The sequence below is a fragment of the Anabrus simplex genome, chromosome 1 (genome assembly GCF_040414725.1).
Source record: "Anabrus simplex isolate iqAnaSimp1 chromosome 1, ASM4041472v1, whole genome shotgun sequence".
Lineage (NCBI taxonomy): Eukaryota > Metazoa > Arthropoda > Insecta > Orthoptera > Tettigoniidae > Anabrus > Anabrus simplex.
This window is the reverse complement of record NC_090265.1, coordinates 1,136,719,747-1,136,737,973: the sequence shown is the minus strand read 5'-3', so window position 1 is coordinate 1,136,737,973 and position 18,227 is coordinate 1,136,719,747. Positions and strand designations below refer to the sequence as shown.

General features: G+C 40.4%; 1 protein-coding gene across 1 annotated transcript in view; it reads right to left on the bottom strand.

The window, feature by feature from the left end:
• kermit (PDZ domain-containing protein GIPC-like protein kermit) overlaps positions 1-18,227 on the bottom strand; it is a 222,287-nt gene that overhangs the window by 30,379 nt on the left and 173,681 nt on the right. Inside the window, exon 3 of the mRNA XM_067150607.2 lies at positions 3,661-3,794. Within this exon, the coding sequence (XP_067006708.1) occupies positions 3,661-3,794 (134 nt within the window). The remainder of the gene's footprint in view (positions 1-3,660; positions 3,795-18,227) is intronic.

Genomic DNA, 18,227 nt, shown 5'->3' with positions numbered 1-18,227 from the left:
ATACGCCGAGGGGTCAGGCAAGGATGTATAATATCACCAATACTCTTCAATATTCTGAGCACGTATTCAAAGAAGCCCTATTTGATGTGGAAGAAGGAATTTCAGTAAATGGTATCAAACTCAACAATTTGCGCTACGCAGATGACACAATTGTCTTTGCAGATACGATGGAAGGGCTACAGAAATTGATGAACAAAATTTCTGAAACAAGCAAGAGATATGGTCTGGACATCAACACTAATAAAACAAAATTGATGATTATCAGTAAAAAGAACATCCAAGGCGTGAATCTGTTCCTCAATGGAGCAAGTATAGAGAGAGTTTCACAGTATCCATACCTGGGTACCATCATTAATGAAGCATGGGACAATTTGCAAGAAATAAAGTGTCGCATTGGAAAAGCAAGAAGTGTTTTCAATTCAATGAGCTCAACCTTCAAGAATCACGACCTTACCATGGATACCAAAATGCGGCTTCTTAGGTGCTGTGTTTTCAGTTCTCTTTTACGGTGTGGAAACATGGACCCTTACAAAAGCCACCACTACTAGACTGGAAGCATTTGAACTCTGGCTATACATAAGAATTTTGAGAATATAGTAGACTCAGAAAGTTACAAATGTTGAGGTTCTACGCCGAGCTAACAAGAGACCAGAGCTAATCAACACCATCAAGTGTCGTAAACTACAATATTTTGGACACATCATGAGGAATCAGAAAAGATATGAGCTGCTTCAACTTATCCTGCAAGGGATAATAGAAGGAAAAAGATCTCCTGGATGAAGAAGAATTTCCTGGCTCGACAACCTTAAAACCTGGTTCAACAAAACATCTGAAGAACTGTTCCAAATTTCAATGGATAAAGCCAGAATAGCCATGTTGATCGCCAATGTCCGAGGCGGACAGGCATGCTAAGAAGAAGAAGGGAAAACTCTCTTTGATATATGAATGCTTTAGATTACAAGCACATTTACAGAATGAATTATGCTCACAATCCAAGGCTTTACTGTATATTAGTATCAGTTACTGTAGTATTGTATTTCCATGCATCTTTTAAACTTCAGTCAGCGAAGTGTTTACAAACGAACAAAATTTTAGATCAATGATATTTTAATTCAATGATCATATGCATGTTGAGGAGGGTAGCTTTCTATGGTCATGTGACAGGATTGTCTCCTGACAGACTCATCAACCGTCACCTTCTGGCAAAACAAGAAAGTCCTTGCCAAATGACTGGTGAAGACCGAGAAGAACATAAAACAACTGGGATTGACAGATTTACAAAACAGACAGGGTGTGAGACAAGAAAGACCATAGTTTCTGTAATAAATCTCTGAAGAAAGGGTACCCCCTGACCAGAAGAAAGATAGGAGCTTCACTAAAAGATACAACAGTACTGGGAAAAAATCAAAGCCTAGCAGTTGAGCAAGTGTGGTTCCAAGTTGGCCCATTCAAAAAAAGAAGATAAAATTTCAAAATCTGAGAAGCACTTGTTAAAAAGTAAAAAAAAATATTTGAATGCAATGCCTTCGTCAAGCCCTGAAGGAAGGTATGGGTGGAGTGGCAGACCAGTAAGAAGGAAGAAGACCTGTCCACCTTTGAGACAGTGAGGAAGATCGGCAACCACAATGATCAGGAACAAGAGGCTGAAAGAAGCTGACAAATTGTGAGTCTTCTTTAGGGAGATGAAGATCAGGTAAAAAGCTACAAGGTGAGAGAATCTTTCATGAAAAGTTGAGGAGGCACACTGAAAATAAGTGAGAAAGACGTGTGCAAGGAAATAGAAAGCTACTTCAAAGACTTGCTGAACACAGAAGACCTGCAGGAAAGATGATACTGCAGTACATCAGGGCCACCAGAACAAATTAAGGATCTCAAGAACAACATGGCAGGTAATGATGGTACCTGTCCAAAGAAATCAACTGGGGTGGTCAGATGATAGAAGACACCATTTAAAGAATGATAACAGACATCTGGATGAATAGTAAGATACCTATGGCTGGAAAAAAAATAAATAAAAAAAACCTTAATCATACCAATACACAAGAAAGAAGACAAAAGGGTACTGGATAACTACTGAGCATCTACCTACTGAACAATGGGTACAAGATACTCTCAAGCAGGTTGGCAGAACAGTTCAAACCAAGCATAGGAGAATACAGGGGAATGGTTCAGGAAAGGGAGAAACTGTGTGGAACAGATGTTTGGTTTCGATCATAGAACAAAGACATAGGAAAGAAAAACACAATAGTGTCCTTTGTGGACTTCACAAAAGCCAGCGACTCAACAGGCAGGAATACACTACTTGAAGTGATATGCGACAGAGGAATGGGTACTATCACACAAGAATTAGAGAGGAAAACGCTGGAGGCTACAATTGCCAGGGTCAAATTCCAGAGTACACTGTCAGACAGCTTTGAAATAAAGACAGGAGTTTGACTGTTTAACCTGTTTCTAGATGAAAGGTGGAACAGTGGAGACAGTTGAATAACATTATGGGTGTTGAAGTTGTACAAATTGGATACAAGATCAAGCGTAACATTGCAATGGACTGCCTTACCTTTGCAGATGATATGGCATTGTTACATGTGAAGAAGAGAACATGAAAGCAGTACTGGCAACTCTAGCAGATATCATGTGGAAGGTTGGCCTGAAGATAACATACAACAAGACTAAGGTACTTAATGCATAGAACAAACATAAGATAGAAGGCCAAGTGGTGGAAAGAGTCAATAGCTTCCAGTACCTGGGTGAGAACATAACAGGTAAACTACAGATCAATAGGAGTACAACAGACTATCGCAGAAACTACAGTACATGGCCAAGACAACTTATGGAAAGAAGAACCTACCAAGGAACATTAAATTGCAACACTATATGACTACCATCAGGAATGCTACATTGTATGCGACGAAGATGCTGACATTGGGAGGAGAGCTTTTATACTTTTGGAGGAGGAGGAACCAAAGATTTTGAGGATTTTGAGAAATATGTGGGGCACCACAAATAAAGGAGAATTTTGGGTGCACAGGTAGAGACAGGAGCTGTATGAGAGCATAAAACAGAATAGAAGGTTGAGATTCGTTGGATACCTGATGAGGATGGACAATAGTTGTCCAAGAAGATATGGAACGTGACATGCTTAATGGGAAATAACTAGATGAAGGAAGTCAGGGAGAATTGGAAGACAATTGACATAACAGAAAAAAGTCCACAAATGGCAGTTTAGTATAGGTCCAGCTATGGAGACTGGTGGAAGGTTGCAAATGGACTGACACTAGGATCAAGATTCAGACCAAGGAAGGAGAGAGAAACAGGAGAGACAGAATGAAGAGATATTAGGAAGAACAAATGTATGCCAAACAAATCACTCTTAAGGGATCTTGATGAGCTAAATAAATAAATTATTTAAAAAATTTATGAGGCTTTTCATTTTTTTTAAATGGACAAATGACACAAACACTGAAAAATATTCTTTTAGCTCTCCTGTAAAATCGCAAGTGTGTGACATAGTACCCTCTGGGGCACATATGTATCCTCTCTATACACAGACCTCAATCCTCAAAACTGGTAACTTCATGTTTCTCTTACAATGAAAGATTGTGCATGGTAATTTTTAAGTAGTATTATATCTTATTGGAATGGTAACGTCTAATATCTCACCTGAATAACTTTAATGGAGTCTATTACACTTCCCTCCTTTATTCGCTTGATAAACGCATAGCCCGCTCCATTGTCTGTGATGGTCAGTCCAAGGGCATCTTCAGTCTTGGTGATTTCAATCTCCTTTGGCCGACCTATAGAAAATCAAATAAATACTGAGAGAATATTCATGAGCTAAAAACACTTTGAACATGGATTATTACAACATTTTCTCCACCAACAGAAAATTCTGAGACTCTGAAAATAATTTTTTTCTTGCCAGATGCTGATTTTTGTATAATACTGAAAGCACTTCTTTGTCGCTCTGAAATTTTTGATAGAATGTTTTTAATACCTTCAGCCATCATCAACATAAGCCAAATTGATTACAATTTTTCCATCCAACAGAATCTCAGTCAGTCATTTTATCCCTTTCAGTCACTGATCCTATGAACTGAGTGAAAGATAAGTCTCATTAGGCCCCTGTTCTATGACTTTAGTGCCATTGCCATTTTTAGGGTTTAGCATCCTGGACCTACATATTCTCTATTGTTTAGAACTTCTATATCCAAGAGATTTGTTATTTCTAATTCCCTTTAACAGTATTATCACTCCCATTCCTTGCATATTATGTGACTAATAGCTCCAGTATTTTTCACAGGAAGGTTCCTGCTTATGGCAGTACTAGTCCATACTCTGCCCCTATCTGTTTATACACTTTCCTGGAATATTGCTAGTGTAGTTCCTACCATATCCAATCCTACCCTTTTTTTTTTTTTTTTTTTTTTTACTTATCCAAGTATTTTTTTACTTTCTTAAATCCCACTGATATCGATGACATCCCAACAAAAGTCAGTTTGCTTGCTAGGTTATCTCCCCCCCTCGTGTGTGCTTCTACAATTGTAGGGGGCTAACCTTGGTTACCCTCTTCAATTGAAGATCCTCTTCGCGGTGAGGGGGACTAGTAGCTCCTTTCTTGCGATGCCGAATGGAGCCCTATTGGGTAACCGTTCGGCATACAAGGAGGAGGAAGCTAAAGCACCGCCCAACCCTAAGGTGTAACGCGACCCGTGCCGATGGGGTGCATGGCACATGGGAGATGTGTCTTGAACGGAGCCTTCGAGATACTTGGCGCCCTCTCGAAGTAAGTAGCCTTACCCAGGTATGCGGGGCTCTGCCTGGGCGGACATATATTTCCCTAGCTACTCGTGGGACCTACATGAGTTCCGTAGCCACCCATAAACCGGAGAGCTCTTCTGGGGCCTCCGAGAGAAATACCAGCACAACAACAACCGAAGGGGACTCTTCGGAGATACCCTCGGACAGTTCGACTTCAACAGTTAGAGGGCTCACTCAAGAGGTGGGCAATCTGCAGGTGAAGAAGAAGAAGAAACAGCGCTCTGGCACTGAAAAGAGGAGATACAAGAAGGCCTTAAAGGCCCGGGAGCAGGCCAAAGAAGGCCTAACTCCTGGGGCTGAGGGGACTTCTACTACCACAACAGTGACAACAGTGGAGGGATCCAATGGGCACAAGAGGCGGGACCCTGAAAAGGGCTCTGCTTCTAGGGCACAGAGGACCCCACCCACTAAGATGCCAGCGGGGAAACGACTTCTGTCGGGGGCAACCCCAGAAGAAGATCGGCAGACCCGCAAGAGACCCAAAGTGGAGTACGCCAGGATAGCTAAAGCTGGGATCAGGATGGCCATAGTACCTGTGGGATATCCTGACCAGCAGCTATCCGAGAAACAGGTGGAAGCTGTGGAAGAGGCTATCACCAATCTGATAGACGAGCTTCCGGAACAGGGGCCCATTAAGCCTCAGTTCCTGGACTGCTATCTGTCAAGGGGTGCGGCCGTCATCATAGCGGAGAACAATGAAACTGTAGCATGGCTTTCTAGCCTTGTTACAGGTATACAACCGTGGGAAGGAGCCAGGCTCACAATTGTGGGCATGGACAAACTCCTTTCCTACAAGAGAGTCATGGTCTGGATACCAGGACAACCAAAGGACAATAACGTCCTTTTGGGAAGAATGGCACGCCAGAACCATGGCTTAAATCCCGCCAGCTGGAGGGTCTACGACCGCAAGGAGGAGAAGAGAGGCGTCCGCCTTGTGGTCAGCATGGACTCCAGGGATGTGGAGAAAGTGGTGGGGAAGAAGATCTTCTGCGGGGTGCATGTGGCTACCTTTACATTAGTGGAGGGCAAGCGTGACAAGCAGAGGACCAACCCCACCACAGATAAAACCGAGACCAGCAGGGGCGAAGAGCTGGAGCCCGGACAGGAACTGGGGCCAGCCAAGCCCCAGGATCCATCGCGGGAGACGGAGCTGCAAGTTCCGGAGACCGCATAAGGTAAAGTATTCTATGAAAGTAAAGAATGATTACTTTCATACAAGCAAATATACAACATTGTATAGCGGCCTCCAGGGTACTTAATAGAAGTATCCAGAAAGGCGGGTTTTCGGTCGCCCTGATACAAGAACCCTGGCTTAGACAGGGACATATCATGGGACTAAATTGTGCAGGTTTCACTCTATTCAGTGGAATAGCAGAGGAGAAGCCTAGAGCATGTATACTAGTTAAGGATCATAACGCTTGGGCTATACCGGGTTTCATTACTAGAGACCTAGTAGCAGTCCTAATGAGATATGAAGAGGGCGGACAGCCAAGAGACTTGGTTGTCTGTTCTGCATATTTCCCAGGAGACTCTGAATCTCCACCCCCGCCGGAGGAGTTCAAGAGACTGGTGATATACTGTAGGAAACAAGGATTAAACCTCGTAGTAGGATGTGATGCCAATGCTCATCATAGCATTTGGGGAAGTAAAAATACAAACCGAAGGGGAGAGCACCTCATAGAATTTCTATGTACAACTGATCTTGAGATCATGAATATTGGTGATACCCCTACCTTCATTAATAATAGGAGCGAGGGGATCATAGATCTTACCCTGGGTTCCATGGGAATCATGCAGGAATTTAAAGACTGGAAGGTCTCTTTGGAGCCTTCCTTGTCAGATCATAGACACATTGTGTTTTATATAGAGGGCTCCATCGAGATCCCGTCTTACAGAAACCCTAGACGAACCGATTGGATATCTTTTAGGGAGGACGTGAGGAGGGGACTGGAGGGAGGACCCTCAAATATAATTAAAAACAAAGAGGAGCTGGAGCTCAGTGTGAGTTTTCTCACATGGACACTGGTTACCTCTTATGAATTAAACTGCCCTATTGTTAAGGCAAAAAGAGTAACAGGAAGCTTCAAGTGGAATAGTTATCTTGAATACCTGAGGAGAAATACACGAAGGCTCTGGAATAAATACAGGGAACTTCAGGATCAAGAAAGCCTAGATTCTTACAAAGAATCACAAAGAAGGTACAAGTCAGAAGTCAAGAAGGCTTCTAGGTAATCTTGGAGACAATTTTGTGACTCCATTGAAAGTCAACATGAAGCGGCAAGACTTCATAAAATTTTAACCTTGGATAGAAGGGCAAGGCTGGGCTCACTGGAGATTCCTTCTGGTGGATACACATCCACAGAGGGGGAGACCCTGAGCTTATTGCTTGATGCCCACTTTCCAGGTTCGGTTATCACGAATAGTGAGGTAGAATCGAGCGGATCCTTCAGACCCGATAAAAGTGGCTGGAGGGAAGCCGCAGAGATTGTTACCCCAAGAAGGGTTAAGTGGGCATTAGAATCCTTTGCCCCTTACAAAAGCCCAGGTGTGGATGGGATCTTCCCGGCGCTTCTTCAGGAGGTGGGGGGTCCTTATACCATACCTGGTCAGAATCTTTAGAGCCTGTCTCACTATGGGGTACGTGTACTCCTTGTGGCGTCAGGCGAAGGTGGTATTTATACCTAAACCCGGAAGGTCTTCATATACTAGACCTAAGGATTATAGACCCATTAGTCTAACGTCTTTTCTACTTAAGACCTTGGAAAGACTGGTGGATAGACATATCAGGGAGAAAGTATTAAGAGACTTTCCCCTGCATTCTCATCAGCATGCATATCAAGCAGGGAAGTCGGTTGAGACGGCACTACACCAGCTGGTTTCTAGGCTGGAGAGTGCCTTGGATCAGCAACAACTTGCTATGGTTGTATTCCTAGATATAGAAGGGGCCTTTAACTATACATCTTTGGGCTCCATAGAACGTAGTCTAGAGAGAAGAGGAGTGAGCAGTATGCTCATAAAATGGATTATGGCCTCACTGCAGGGCCGTCAAGTTCTGTTTACTCTCAACGCTGTAATGTTGAGAGCTAATATAGACAGGGGGTGTCCACAGGGAGGAGTATTATCACCAACATTATGGTGTCTGGTAGTGGACGAACTACTTACCAGGTTAAATGTTGGAGGAATATACGCCCAAGGCTATGCAGACGACATAAGCCTGATGGCGGTAGGAAATTTCCCCAGTACGGTTTCCGAACTCGTACAGAGCTCTCTACGTAGGGTGGAAAGATGGTGTCACGAGACAGACTTGTCGGTTAATCCCGATAAGACGGAGCTCGTGGTATTTACCAGGAGGAGGAGGCTAGACGGACTGTCAGAGCCTTTCCTATTCGGAAAAAAATTAGTTAAGACAACCTCGGTTAAGTACCTAGGGGTAATCCTTGAGGCAAGACTGAGTTGGAAGAAACATATAGATCATAAGGTGGATAAGGCTCGCAAGATTATGTGGGCCTGTCGCAGGGCCGTCGGGAAGACTTGGGGCCTAAGACCTAGGGTGGTCCAGTGGCTCTATATCTCCATTGTACGGCCCACGATCACCTATGCATCTTTAGTCTGGTGGCCAGGCTCAGAGAGTAAAACTGTGAGCACCAAGTTAAACAGTGTCCAAAGACTTGCGTGTCTAGGAATAACAGGGGCACTGGATACTACACCATTATGTGCAATGGAGGCCATCCTAGGTTTTCCCCCCTTACATTTATATGTTAAGGTAATAGCGGGAATGAGTGCCTATCGCCTTTGGTCACTCGGAGGATGGTCCTTCAAAAACCCGAATAGAGGTCATGCCTCTATTCTTACAAGGCTTCACCAGACTTGCCCTATGACAATGATGATCGGGGATCTGATGAAGCCTAGCTTTAATTTGAATTATAAATTCACAGTGGTGATACCCACAAGGGAGGAGTGGGCCGCGGACGCTGGGGCCCGTCTTAAGTCTGGGGGCTGTACATGGTACACAGATGGCTCGCGGACGGAGGTGGGCACAGGCGCCGGGGTCTGGGGGCCTAAGACAAGGCTCTCCCTTCCTATGGGTAAATATGCTACTGTTTTCCAGGCTGAAGTATACGCAATACTAGCCTGTGCTTTAAATATATGGAAAATGCCTGGACACAGAAGACACATCACTATATGTAGTGATAGCCAGGCAGCGTTAAAAGCACTATGTGCAGTTAAAACAACATCAAAACTGGTATGGGAATGCCAAAGGATGTTAGATCAGCTGTGTGAGCTTAGCTCAGTTACCTTATTATGGGTTCCTGGGCACACAGGAATCAGTGGAAATGAAGAAGCTGACAAACTAGCAAAACAGGGCTCAATGGGTTCCTTTACAGGACCAGAGCCCTTCCTGGGAGTGTCACTCTGAAGTGTGAGACTGGCAATATCCCAATGGATAAACCAGTCTCACCTAGATATTTGGAAGAGGTTAACCATAGCAAGACAGGCACGTGAACTTATCAAAGGGCCTAGTCAAATCTATAAAAAGGTCCTAACGAATTTGAATAGGACCAGAATGAGAATGGTAGTTGGACTGTTAACAGGTCACAATACCTTACAGAGACACCTACACATCATGGAAATCACCCAGGATCCGATGTGTAGAAGATGCGGTAAGGAGGAGGAGACCTCCGCGCATGTGTTATGTCAGTGCGAGGCTTTTGCAAGCACTAGACATCGATACCTGGGCTCACACTTCGTGAGCCTGGAGGACATCAGGAACGCCAAAATCCGGACACTGGTATCCTTTATAGGAGCACTAGGGCTGGACTAGGCAAACCCGTTCAAGGGGCACAAAGGGTCTTCATAGACCTACGTGTGGAGCTCTGCGAAAACAGGGCTCACCCATTTCTTATCTATCTATCTATCTATCTAGGTTATCTCCAAGGAATACTTGGATTGTCAAATGGAAGTGACACTATATCACTCTCGTTCATCCGAAGTTTGCTGGATATAAGTATGCTTTGGAAATGGGTGATTTTTGTGTTTTCAAGTTTGTCCTTTCTCCTTTTCTATTGCACCCTCTTCTGATGGTGATATGTCATTGTGGTCATCCTATTATGTGTTTCTATTCATGTTCCTACTTCTATATATCAAATCAAATCAAAATCTCTTTATTTGCAAATGAGGTGTCTACCTTGGTGGCAAATGGTACACTAAAATACATTATTATCAAGCATTAAATTTTAAATTAACAAGAGAAGAAGAACATTTTTCTAGAATACAATAATAAACAATTTACGCTAACAATTTTTTCTATTAAACAAACAGATCATTCTTAATTAATTTATATTGTTTACAAAATTCTACTTTTAATATCTCCTATACTTACAAATCAACTTACAAATAGTCAACTCATATACAGTATGTGGAATACTTCAAATAATACTATGCAACTGGAATAAGATTAAAATTTACATTGCATTTATTTACTTTTTCTTTTTTTACCCATTTTGGAACCTAAGTAGTTGATTTAGGTCTTGCAAGTAGTTTGGGTAGTTCTATATTTGTCTGAAAAATCAAGGAGAGTGAGGAATTTGGTGCCCATTCCAAATCACTCAGTAGCAGCACATGATCCTTATCAAAGTGTTAGCACACTAGTTTGTTAGAAACATGGATAAAAACTAAAGCTCAAATAGAATCATGCATTTTTAAACTTACACAAATCAATCCCCTCCATACATCTACATATATTATAGGCCTATCTTGTAACAGCTCTACCCAGCAATTTTTGACAGCAAAAATGTCTATAACAGAATCATGGAACTCCAGGTTCTTCCCACAGCTTTTCAGGAGGTTCTTCTCAATTGAAATTAATGACACTATTAATCATCTTTCTTGTGCTTGTGTACTTCTTACGTAAGTTTGTATCCACTTCATTGCTGAGACAGATCGTTCGACAATGGTGCTAGTAGCAGGAATAATCAAAATTAAAGAACAGAGTTTGGTTACTTCAGGTAGTGGCACATTTAATTCTGAACATGTTAAATATTTATAAAGTTCTAGTATGCAGGACTTCTTAAATTCAGTTGATGGGTAGATGGCTGACAACTCAGTTTTGAGTACTAGAAATCTGAAGTAGTTACCACACAATTTAACCAGGAACTTGAATGGCCGAGTAGAAAAAGAGTCCATATACGTTTCAAACAAGTCAAAACACAAAAGAGAAAGAAATTCCAGCTTATTCAGTTCAGAAAAAATGGTACGTTATACTGTATGTCGAACCATTGTATGAAGTACTTCACAATGCAGTCTGCAGTTTGTCAATTTCCACATCACCAATTTGCTGCCTTTTTTTATTCAATGAAACTGATGAATGTTTGTGTATGCACTGCTTCCAAAACAAATAAACTTTATCATGTTTGTTATTTACAAAATTTCTTGACTTCATCAACCTTGCCAGCACAACATCTTATGTCGTTAAGTTTGGTCTGTAAAATGTTGAACAAAAATTTTGCTTGAGATAATACAGAAAATGAAAATGAAAACCTACAACCTGTTTTCCAGTCATTGACCGGGTCAGGGATGTAATGAATGAAATATATATAGGCTGTTATTACGGGGTTGGCACTCCCAAGGTGATTTATTAATGAGTGATAAATGCGATGAAATGATAATGGAGAGTGTTGCTGGAATGAAAGATGACAGGGAAAACCGGAGTACCCAGAGAAAAACCTGTCCCGCCTCCACTTTGTCCAGCACAAATCTCACATGGAGTCACCGGGATTTGAACCAGGGTATCCAACGGTGAGAGGCCGACGCGCTGCCGTCTGAGCCACGGAGGTTGAGATAATACAGATGACAATAAATTTAAAAGAAAAATATATTCGAAATCTTGTAGAGTGGCAAAGAAACCTCTCGATTAGGTTCTTGTTTCGCCGTTCCATTCTTCAGTGTTGCTTATGACCGACTTGAAGAATGTCTTCAAATCCTTTTTTTTTTTTTTTTTTTTTAAACTTCTGATATTACTTCAACTAAACGATCTATATGTATCAAGCGGGTTGGGGCAGCTGATGGCAAATGCATAGTAGTAAACACCTGAAATGCAGTTTTTCTCCTTGAAGATCTTGAGATACATGTTGCGAACCCAGATGGAGCTTCAAGAATACTTTGCATGATTGTTTTAGTACTAGGTTTAGCTTGTGTGCATAGCAGTGCACAAATAAGGCTGACTGATGTTTGGCAAGAATAATCTGTTGTAGTCCATTATGCGCTCCAGTCTTAACAAAATACCCATCGTACTTTTGAGCAACTAATTTGTCACTAAATTGGAATTCATTGATTAAACTTAAATCGTGCCCAGCCAGAGAAACAGCCGAGTGATCGGTACTTACATCAATGAACCTAACAAATCTCTCCTGAATATCACCATTTGTAACATAAGCACAGATGAAAGCTGAGATGTTTGTGTTAAGACTGTAGCCTCATCTTCTATCACAGCTATAAATGGTGCTTTTTCGATCTCTTATTTTATTTAACCAAACAGCTGAGACTGAATCGATTAAATCGTTCTGGATATCATGGGAAATACCAAGAAAAGCAGGAGAGGTTTCCAAGTGGTTCCATAATTTTTCATTGTAAATGGCTATATAATGGAGCAATTCAACAAAATTTCCTCTATTGATCGTGGTTTTCAGTATGGCTCCTAAAAGACAGCTCTTGCTCTGCCAGGAAACCAGCATCAATTAGACAACTAACTATATACCAATTTGCTTTAATTTTTTCATTAAGTTTGTCCCAATTAATTTTGAAGGCAAGGCTTAGGGATTCCTCTATTCTAGTGCTACTGAATTTCAGTAAAGCTATTTTGGAATCAATATAGTCTACAGACTGCTCATGTTTCTCTGGTACAGAAGAACTATTAACATCACAAATTCCCTTTGTTGTCCAAACATTTGTGTCTGTTGAAAATAAAAGGCAAGGCCAGCAATACAAGGAACACTACTTCTTACAGCCACACAGCCATGTATCATGTGTGCCTCTTCTTTCTGTTTTTTTTTTTTTTTTTTTTTTTTTTTTTGCTAGTTGCTTTACGTCGCACCGACACAGATAGGTCTTATGGCGACGATGGGACAAGGAAGGGCTAGGAGTGGGAAGGAAGCGGCCGTGGCCTTAATTAAGGTACAGCCCCAGCATTTGTCTGGTGTGAAAATGGGAAACCACGGAAAACCATTTTCAGGGCTGCCGATAGTGGGGTTCGAACCTACTATCTCCCGAATACTGGATACTGGCCGCACTTAAGCGACTGCAGCTATCAAGCTCGGTCTTCTTTCTGTTACCATAGCTGATATACTAGGAGTGAGTCTCCCATTGTCAATGATTTGTATCTAAGCAGCAAGAGTTTGGCTAGAGAATGAATGTGTTAATAAGTCCTCAAAACACAGCTGAATTTGTCCTTCATCATAATTGAATCTCTCTTTAACAACAAGAAAGCCACAGCAAGCCAAGACACGCTCCTAACGATCACCACTGAAAACTGCATAGGATTACTCTTAAGTTAGCCTCTCGACTGAGGCAAACATGTGAACCTAGTTGCCAGTATTGTTAGTTCTGTGCTGTGTTTCTAAGTGCAACAAATGCACAAGCACACCCCGACTGAATTCAAGCTCCTCATGTTTGCCTCGGCGAAACAGCAAACAGTGCGCACAGTTGGCATATCTTTATCATGCGACAGATGCGAAGCTTTTGTCACTTAAAGTGGTATTTATGCAGAAGAGAATTAGGTTTTATGGTTGTTATAATATAGTATATGGTATTAAATAAACGATTTATATACCATAATATTATGTAGTCATATTCGTTGATCTTTCGTCTTAGATGGTGTTAGCCCGGCTAACATGGCAAACATAGACATGCCGCGCCTGATCTTACATGGTGTCCTGACTTTCGTGATCATGCTTAAGCCAATCGGCAATGTCCATGGTCCTCAAACTAGGACATGCGTATGGATCACACAAAGATTGCAGGTTCAAACCTGGCAGATGAAGTCAGAATTTTTAAGGACAGGAAAAAAAGTCTTATTTGATACTCTATGTTGAATGATGAAGGCATGTAAAAGGTCTCTAATGAAACATTTGGTGTTTACCCAGCAAAATTCAGCCACAGATCATCCAACACAATTGATTTGCTTTGCTATCTGGTAGAGTAAAACAGAACTCCAAAACTGATGTGCAGGCAGCCTAAATGATGTCTAATCAAAATGCCTGCATATGGTAGTATATCACCAAGAATATAACTTGCTGCTTTCCTTTTGATCATTTCCTTTTTTTTTTTTGGCTCTTAGGACCAAGGTTAACACTTGTCAACCTTTCTGGACTTCCGGTACGTCTTCATCTTTATGGAAATGCAGTTCGTTAGACAATTTTGCACCATGTCATCTTTTCAACTCTTTCTGGAAGATCCTTTTACCAGTGTTCCCAGGTCTTGAACTTGAGTCTTTCTTAAACCAGTGTCTTAGAATATACCTCACCGCAGTAGAAGGCTTCAGGACATGCTTTTGTGGTGTAGTGGCAGTATTTGATCTGGACTGATAAGTGGGTTTGCAGAGATGAAAAGCTCTTTCTATGTATTTAGCCTGATATTTCAGAGTTTCTCTGATGCATTAAAGGAAATTATCTCTGCCGGAGGTACACCAACTCTGTTCATTTAAAAAGTGCCTTTTAGAAGGCAATCTGTTATATGAACGGTGAAACTTATTTTAGAAAAAGTTTCTAACTTTGTCTTCAGATGTCTCTACTGTTAACTTACGTGCTCCCTCTGGGGGGAAGATAAAATTTTATTTTCTAAGTTTGCAAAACTGTAATATTTGTAGATTCCTTTCTGTGTTGTTAAGTTACTAGCACTGCTCTCTCTTCCTTCTTCTTCGAAATTTTCCACCAATCAGGAATTTTGAATATTTATTAAATTAACCAATAGAAATTGTGAGTGTGTACAGGGCTTCGGCTCAGAGAGTTCTGGAACCTTCCTCTCCGCTTAAAAGCTGGGACCTTTTGGGCCATGTTGTCTCTTCCATCGCTTCAGTCAAGAGGTTTAGAGTGTGTCAGAGGCAGGGGCAAGCCTCGCCCATGGTCAGAAGGCCCACCAGCTCAAGGTAATGGCAGACATCTTTTAATCATGTGATAGTCTCAGAAAGCTGAGTTGAGGAGAAAGTTTCAAATTTCTTTTGTAATGTAAATTTCAATCTTTCAATGTAAATTTTCAAACAAGTCCAAAGATCTTATTCTAACTTAGGGAATAAAGACTGTGAACCCTGTTTTTAATTCCCATTCAACTTGGTATTGGGGTGACTATGATTTTGTAAACTTTAAAATTTTATCTCTTCCTTTTGTAATTTAAAATATTCTCTCCATCTAGTCACCTGTGTAGAATAGGCTTAGCCTCTGTAACTTTGGGCCATAAGCCCACATAGGGTTTTAAGAATTTTCAAGTGAAATTCAAAGGAGTGCAAGAGTTTGCCTCCTAACGTTTTGGTTTCCAGCCAACATATTAAATCTTTTCTTTTTTTTTTTCACTAAGACCAGGTAGAATGGGCACTTATTGCCTCTGTTAATGTAACTTAGACTGTCGAGTGAATAAGACAGTGAAAACTGTTTGTATTTGATCTAATGTAAAAGTTAGATTGTGCCTTGGAGAGGCTTGAATCTTATAAATTTTGGAAAGTAGTCTCCTAGTTAACTGTGTGGAGCAAAGATGCTCTTTCGAATGTGGTAAATGTTGGAACCCCATCTCCTTACTTGTAATTGATTGGAGCAGTAGTGCTCTCTGTAACAGTGTAACGTTTCAGCTACCTAACTCATCTCTTAAAAATCATTATGTCTATTGTACCTGATCTTTCTTAGATTTTCAAATAACTATTGTAATAAGAACTGAAGAGCTCCTCTTCTGTCTATCCAACTGTTATTTGTTATTGTTTAACAAGTTTTAAAATCTAAAAGGAAAAAGAACAAGTAAAGAAATAAAATTTCAAATTTTAGAGTTTTAAATTAAGTTTTGCTCTTTTCTCTGTCTACTTATTCATGCCTACACCTTCTTACACCTCTGTGCTCAATAATTGAAATTAATTAATAGGGGTCCTCCTATTCAATTGAATACAGAACAAGAACAAGTTCAATATTATCAAGGTCAACAGTTTTACAGTGAATGGTATGTTCAGATTACAATCTAAAATACAACTTTTGAGGCTTCTTAGAAAATAAATTCAAGAGATTCGTTGGTTTTACAATTATGTCTCTGTGAATGTTCAAGAGAGCCAACCCTTTGAGTCAACTTTCACTTCTATATTGCAAGTTTCTGTTTATTTTCTTTTGTAAAAATTCCATGGGTGGGGGTGGGGGTTATAACCTCCAGTAAGCCCTCCCTGGCTATGCCCCTGGTTAATTTGATGATGGAATGAGTCTTGTTGTCCATGCCCATCTCCTTGAGGATATCAAGAAGACTGAATGAGTCAATTAAGCCATAGGCCTTCTTGAAATCAACAGAAGTAAATACAAGTGGTTTGGAGCAAAGAGATCTGATGTTGATTGATGATTTCTTTAGTGACAAGATTTGTTTGCTCTCGAATTCCAACTTTATCTTCATATTATGATCTTTCCTACTTTTAAAATCTCCAATCCAGCTTATTCGTCCACTAATGTCATTCCACGCCATGTCTCCGTTGACAGCTTGGAGCATACCGCTTAGTCAAGCAGCTTGTCTCCTTACTCCCAAGTCTTCTCATACCAAAGTTTGCAACATTTTTATAACACTCCTCTTTTGTCATATGTGATTAGTTTCATTTTTGCATATTGATGGTTTTGACTCACAATTACAGAGTTTTTCTGATGTTCCCACCTAATCAACACTATTTATGTTGAAGATTAATTCATTAACATCTAAATTACAATACTAGTTTCGATCCATGGATCATCCTCAATTGTCTACATTAATAATTAAAATAGTACACACAGTCATTAAAACCACTTTGAGTTTGTCATAAATTACGTCTTAAAATCTAGTGACTGATGGTGATGCTTGTTGTTTTAAGGGGCCTAACATCGAAGGTCATTGGCCCCTAATCTAGTGACTAGTCACTAGTGATTAGTCACAAACTCAAAGAAGTGGTTTTTAATGATTGTGTGTTCTATTTTAATTGTTAATATAAACAACTGAGGATGATCCATGGATCAAAACTAGTATTGTAATTTAGACGTTAATAAATTAATTTTACAACATAAATAGTATCAATTAGGTGGGAACATAAGAGAAACTTTGTAATTGTGAGACACTCCTCTTTTGTCGCAAATCACCCAGAAGAGATCTTGCTGCTTACCTTTGGATCTTTCCCATTTCTCAAATAATGTAATTCGAGAATTCTATGACAATGATTTTAAATGATACACACAGGTGCACATTTGTGCACAGAACCGCAGGACATAATGTAAGGAAAGGTGATGGTAGATGTGAATGATTGAATATGATCCAATGTAATGCCAAAAGCTGCAAAGGAAGTGTTCCACTCATAACATTTCTACAATTAATTTCCCGGGAAGTGTATATGAGTGGTTTTTGTAGTGGCAACATTTTATTTAAATTTAAATTTAAATTTAAATTAATGCAATTATGTTGCTCCATTTTCTAGAGAGGTCATGTGCCACTACAGTGACATAGCGATATCAACATTACATATACTTCATAAAGCAAACATTGTTGGACCAGAATTGACTTGCTTCTTATCAGCATTGCACTTAAGCAGATAATCTCTTTATCTCACTATTTACAGTGTTGTCATATAATGTGGTTCTCTCATCTGGAAGAGAGATATAGAGCCCAAGTTCCCCAACACAAATTTAAATTTAAAGAGAACTGTTCATACAGAATGAACACATCTGCTAGTGTATAGAAGGAAGAGCTTTCTTTTTCAGGCTTGCTGCTGTACTAATTAAAAGTATTCTTACATTCAGTACGATAACATTATTTTCCATTTCTGTATTCTGCGTTCATAGGGGTAAGTAATTATCATAGTGGCTTAGTTGCTGGATTTATACTCCAGCAAGTGAGGTTTAATTTCTGTTGACTGCAAGAGGTGATGTGTAGAGCATCTAGCCTTAAACCCCTGACTATGAACCTAAAAGGAGTCAGATTTGCTCTAGCAACCCTGGAAATAACTAGGATACACTGCAATCCTTTTTTCCCTTTCTTATCTTGTGTTCATAATGTAGTACAGCCATGGCAAAAAATTTGACTTGATTGCATTTTCACTTGCTGTGGATTTCTCTTATTTCTTAACCCCTACAACTCCCAACCCCCTTAAGGTTGGCAGTCGACTTCATTTCTACTTGTATTCTACTTGTACTGTTAGTGGTGTATCACACTGTCACTCTTGA